General features: G+C 38.7%; 1 protein-coding gene across 1 annotated transcript in view; it reads left to right on the top strand.

Annotated features, from left to right (window-relative positions):
• Positions 1–229: 229 nt before the first annotated feature.
• Positions 230–6,380, top strand: part of ESR2 (estrogen receptor 2) — a gene marked incomplete at both ends in the record, with an annotated part of 29,659 nt that continues 23,508 nt past the window's right edge. The window contains one exon of the mRNA XM_080345085.1: positions 230–660. Within this exon, the coding sequence (XP_080201211.1) occupies positions 230–660 (431 nt within the window). The remainder of the gene's footprint in view (positions 661–6,380) is intronic.

The raw sequence follows: 6,380 nt of genomic DNA, 5'->3' as shown, positions 1-6,380 counted from the left end.
AAGGAAGCTTTACAGAGCTTTCTTTTTCTTAAATTTGTACATTGACTTTAAGTGCATTTGGTGTGGAATCTGTTTCAACAGGATATTTTCTTTAATTTTCTGTTTAGCCAATTCATTTTTTCTTTAATAGAAAAGACTTAGTACAGAACTTTCTTTTTAATTCAACTCTATTTATACCTTACCACCTTAGGATGAATATTTGAACAACAATCTTCAGTCTTGCTTCAAAATGTCTCTGTGTGCATCTTCTCACAAGGACTTCTCTCAGTTGCTGCCACTTCAAGATATTGGATGTAATAAAACAGAAATCAAAAACTCACCTGCTAGTATTGTCTCTCCAGTTCCCAGCTGTAATCAATCCACATTGACAGCAGAACACAGTCCAGTCTATATCCCCTCCTCTTACATGGAGAACAGACATGAATATTCTGCAATGGCTTTCTGCAGCCCTACTATGATGAATTACAACATTACCAGCAATTTTGGTGATTCGGAGAGTGCATCCGTGAGGCAAACGTCGAGCCCCAGTGTGATCTGGTCTGCCCCAGGCCACCTCTCCCCTCTGACACTGCACTGTCAGTCGTCGCTTCTGTATGCCGAGCAGCCAAAGAGTCCGTGGTGTGAAGCAAGACCCATGGAGCCCGTGCTGCCTGTCACCAGGTCAGTACTACTCATTTCTTTAAAACTTTGCTGAAATTTGTTCTTCTAAGTCTTCTTCTAATTGTTCTTCTAAGTATTTTCTTTTTTTTTTTTACATTTGACTTCTATTTGTTGGTGTGTCTGAAAAAAACCAAACTAACAATAAAACCCAAAAAACAAACCTAAAAAACCTTCACCAAACCAGCTCTGGGTTTTGTATTTTTTTAAATGGAACTTCTGAAATAGGATTTTTTTTTTAATAGCTCCTTAAAGAGCTATACACCAACACAAAGCACTACAAATGCCTTCAGTGTAGGAAATGTTTACTATGTATAAATAAAAGTTCGAGGCTCCTAGGTATTACTTTGTGCAACACAAATTCATTTTGTGCTAGCTAATTAAGTCCTTTGAGTGAAAGAATTAAATGTCCATTCCTTTTTCCTTTTCATCCAATGTTGTTTGAATTCCATTTTATCTGTATTTTTTTTAACTGCATCTGATAGTTGTGAAGGCTTTTTGTGAAGTTAGAATTCAAGGGAAATATTTTCTTTGGTTTTAATATTAACAGTATACATCACGTTCAAAAGGGTCCTGCCACTGAAAAGTCTGATACGGTTTCCTGTTGCTGTTCTCAACTGACTTTACAAAGGCATTGTGAACAGCAGGTTCATGGGCTAAATTTTCAGCTTTAAAGAAACTGTATGTGCAAAAACATGTTCCCATTCTGTATGTTTACTCGTATTACAAACCAGAGTGAGTGTGTAGATTGTCAGCTGATTAAATTACTCCATTCACGGGCATGACAGCTGTTGGATGGATAAAAGCTCAGGGCATTGCAGGTGCCGTTCCTGTTTTAGCAGCTGTATGTTTATTCATAGGGCTCCTTATTTAACTTCAGCAGTCATTGTCAGTATGAGAAATAGTGTGTCCTGGCAACAGTTTTAGTTCAATTGTTAATAAAGGATTTGTGCTATTTTTGAGACTACCCACACTCCTTCTGCAATGGGTGTTGACTGTGCAGGGCTAAGGCGTGAGATCTACATCTGCTTCTGGCTTGTGGGCTGTGCAGATCTTCACCCCGCAACCTGGCCGGTCTCTATTTGGAGTTGGCAGTGAGTAGCAGGCAGTTCTGGAGCACAAATCTACTTTAAGTGTAGGAGTGTGGATTGGGAGAGGCTGTTTGGTTAGCGCTTACATACAGAATTCGCCAAGCAGGTCTAATGTGAATAGAGCTAACATCCAAACTCTTCCCGCTTTGGTTAATGTTTCAAGACTTTGACAGCCCTGATGTACGCTGAAGGCTGCTGGAGGTCAGTGTTGGAAGCTCTCCAGGTGATAGGACAGCAGCTGGAATAACCCAAGAGCAGGAGCACCCCATAGAATCATTTTGGTTGGAAGAGACTGTCAAGATCATCAAGTCCAACCATAACCTAACTCTGGCACTAAATCATGTCCCTAAGAACTTCATCTATATGTCTTTTAAACACCTTCAGGGATGGTGACTTAACCACTTCCCTGGGCAGCCTGTTCCAGTGCTTGATAATCCTTTCCATGAAGAAAATTTTCCTAATATCCAATGTAAGCCTCCCCTTCTCCCCTCCATCGGATACTCTGCGATGGACTCTCTACATAGAGAGAAGGGAAGCCAAACCTGCGATACTGGAGTTCAAGTAAATGAGTCTTCTGCCGTTTGTATAGATTCATACAGACTATTGCTCTTGTAGTTGATTACAACCTAACTTAAAGAGGAGAAATGAAATCTGGAGTGTAAATTTATGGATGATCTTTATTGTTCAGCAATGAGTAGCTACTGGGTTGCTTGGTAGCTGGACCTTCTCACTGTTTCATTTGTCTCAGCGTGATGCATTGCAACCCCTCCTTTGTGTGCACAAGCTGTAAAAAAGAAAAAAAATAATAATTTGATATGGAAACACAAAAGGAAAGAGCTGTAATTTCCTTATTGTGGATATCAGTCCTGAAATAAAGCTGTAAAGAAAAAAAACCCCCTTGTTTCCTTTTGCTTTATCCTTTGGTGAGGTCTTGAATTAATGTCAAGAACATTATATTTATTGCCATGGGAACAATGCCTGTGACACTACAGCTTCACAGATTATACCTTGAAGGAAGAGTTCTTGGGATTTAAACTTAAAGGAATAGATCTGGGGGAAGGGAGAGACTAATGTTGTAAAGTGCAAATAATTTTAAACAGCATTGTAGTTTGAGAAAAGGGATTTTGTTTGAAAGATGAGTAAGAAAGAATTACTACGTATTTAGGCATGTTACACAGTTTATTTTACCTTTCAAAATAAAGCTACAGTCTCACAGTGAGAGTTTATTCTCCCTGGGTGTAAATTAGCTAAACTAATGTGGTCCACTTTGATAAAGCTGTAATTTGGATCTCCTTGTAGATCCGCTTAAAATAAGGAGCCTGAATTCTTGGCATTACTTTTCCTCACAAGTAGGTTCGTTAAACGAATACAGAAGAAATTTAACTTTGTTAAATTCAAATGTTATGCAGCATAGTGTTACTTTGCACCAGCAGTTCAACAAAAATTAACTGTATTCCATGTAAAAAAGATGTGAATTTTTGGAGTTCCATTTTTTTTTTGTACAAAAATGACAGTAATTTGGTGATAAAGACTCTGCTATATCTATTTGTATTATAAGTTCTGTACCTAGTGAAGACAATAGAAATAGTATCAATAAATGTTGTTGGTGCAGGTTCACTCAATTTATATTAAAATGGCATGAAGAGAAAAGGAATGTGACCATGTAATTATATTTTTAAGTAATCTGAAATAGATTTCCATCTTCATCTCCTAAATAAAAGGATTTTAATTAAAAAAAAAAAAAAACCATGAGGCTTATTTTCAAAATGAACAGATATATTACTTTTTAAAAAGTACTATGAAACTTTAATGAAGTTGCCAGAGTGATGTTTGTGGAACTTAACTTATCCTTTTTTCTATTATTTTCCATGTCCTTCTGACTAATTGCAGGTGCAACATGTACGTAAAGGTCTTTGGGTGCACAGGCTAGCAATGCTTGCTTAATTAGAAGTTATTTAGTAACATTGTCTTGTTCACTCTGCGCTAATATCATATTTATACATTGCTGAAACTCTGCTCTGAAGCCATAATTATTTGCATTATTCACCTACACTTTTTTATTGTGCTCATTCTGTAGAGCACTTTAGCATATCTTGAAATATTTTTGAGGTAATGGGTTGGCACCTCCATTTTATGATGGAATAGTTACAGAGATCAGGCAAAAATATGTCTTTAAATTTTGACATATCTGTGACATGGTTTTCAGCAGGTTATTCAATGTTTGGAGCATAGCATAACCTGTGCTTTGGCATTATAAACCTTGACAGTTGTGTGGTATTAACAGTTCCAGAAGTCATGGAAGAGAACACATTCTGGGAGAGAAGAGTTTTCTTCTTCCTACATCTTCGGCTTGTATGGGATTGAATTATCTTCAGACACTGAATGAGCCAGTGGCCTGTGGAAGGGAGGGAAGAGATATTAATATAAGAAGTTATAAAATCTGGATAGTTAATTTTCAACTTAATGGATTCTCCTCCCCAGCTCCCCCTTTTTTCTTCTCTTTCTTTTTAAAATGTACAATAGTTTAGGTTCTAAAAACATCTGTCAGACAACAAATGCCATGAGCAAATCTTGCTCGTTTCTAGGTCAAATCCTTGCCACCTGCATTTTTAATAAAAAATTGAATTTGGATTCAAGTTTTCCAGGTGTGACATATGCATCAAACACTCATTGTGGCAAAGCCAGAGGTAATTGGGAGACACGATAGGTATTGAATAACTTAAATAGTCTTGCTAATTCCTTCTCCTGTAGGATAATCATCTTGTCACTGTTGATGATTAGTAGGAAATCAGTGATTTGTTACTTTGACAAAAATCTTTGTTCTTTTTATGAGACATAATATCTCCGTGTAGAAACCATGATCATAGAAAATAGAGGAGTATTAGATGTTGTAAAGCGATAAATCTTTGTTTGTGTGGTTCCTCGGCAGCAGCCAGAGAACATCCCCCATTTTCCTGCATCCTTCAGTGTGGGAGCTTTGTGGGCACCCAGCCAGTTCTTCTGGAGCACCTGGCAGCTCATTTATCTCCCAAGCCTGCTGGAGAGCACCAGAGACCTGAGAGGTGGTTTCTAACCTCACGTGGGGCTGCCCGCTCCCGTTTGCTCTTTGCGCAGAGGCACCGTCTGCTGGTGAGGCTCTCAGGGTGAGGAACGTGCACCTTAAAGCTCTTCACTATTCCCCAGTCCTGTTGTCCTTAGAGACAACAGTATCACACTGTTTGAACCTCCTGCGGCACTACTGCAGCTATCGTAGACGAGCAGATTTGGTGCCTGTTGACCTATCTCGCAGGAGGGATTTGTTCCAGATTGTGGCTCCGTGTGCGAGTTCTCTGCCACAGCCTGCGGAATTCGGGCAGGGCGGCTGTCGTTAAACTTTTAAGCAGGGAAAGAAGAAGTGTTTTAAAAAACACATGTCATGGCCAGAAGGTAAAAAACAACACTCCTCAGCGAGATGTCACAGTGTGTGCTTTTCCTTTATTTTAGTCCATAACATCTCGGTGCTTTAACGAGGGCAATAAAATCACTCTCTACAGCAAATCAATCACTCACTGAGATACTGTCTAGATGACTTTTTTTATTCTCTTCTGACTCTTACAATTGGATCATGATTCCCAAGCAGAGATTTAAAATATACCTCTTCTACCAATGTGAAATACTAAATTAACTTTTTCTTCCAAATACAGGGAAACAGGAAGGAACACCACTTTCTCCTCCTTGTGTTAGCAGCATATTAGGTGTGTGTGATACAATCCCTTCATTCTAAGGGAGAGTTCCTCACACTGGACTTCCCAGCATGTCAGAAGGGGAATTAGTGATTCTACAATGCATTAATGGGGGTATGTGTGTAATCAAAGACCGGGCTCATTGAACATCTAAACACCCTTATGCCCTGCAATATATGAATGAATTAACTATTTTTTTTAAAGCTTATAGTAAATTAATTGTACAACAAATAGCTTAATCTTTCTGTTTTGCAATTTGCTCAAAGAACCGCCTTTTTTCCTTTCCAAATTTTCTACTAGGAAATTGAAGCACGTTCTCCCCAAATACTTAAAACTTGATGATTTCTAGTTGGCATGTGGGTGTGTTTGTCCTTACCTCCTGTCATGAGACCAGCACAAAGTCTACCTTTAATATGTTAGTTAGTACCTCTCTGACAGCAATTTCAGCATGTTTCTACTGTTCTGTTTAAACCTGCTCTCGTTCGTGAACAGGTTTCTTCTGCCCTGGCAGTGTACCCTTGTTCTTTAGAAGTCATAAGCCATGCTGCATGCTGTCTTGTCCCAACTGATATTTCTTTTCTTCCCTAATCCTTCTGGAAGGTGGAATGAGGAACATTCTACAGTTTCTAACTTCTGCCTCTGGGCTCAAGTTTATATCTATAAGCTGACTGTACAGGTTTCCTTTTGTCAAACTGCTGCTGAGAATTTGCATGTGACGCTATTTTCGCTATGCCGAGAAATGATATTGACCATGGAAAATAACACATGCTAAAACCACCAAGAAAATGAGGTCCAGAGAAAAAGTGCACAATGGATGTGCTTCCTATACCTAAAAACCACTTTACTGATAATCTAAGTTCCTTTCCTCTTGCTGTTTGTTTACAGGATCTTGGTGTCAGGAATTGGTTGT

Source organism: Nesoenas mayeri (genome assembly GCF_963082525.1).
Source record: "Nesoenas mayeri genome assembly, chromosome: 5".
In the NCBI taxonomy this organism is placed as follows: domain Eukaryota; kingdom Metazoa; phylum Chordata; class Aves; order Columbiformes; family Columbidae; genus Nesoenas; species Nesoenas mayeri.
Note: the sequence above shows the minus strand (reverse complement) of the source record. Positions and strands in the feature narration are given on the sequence as shown.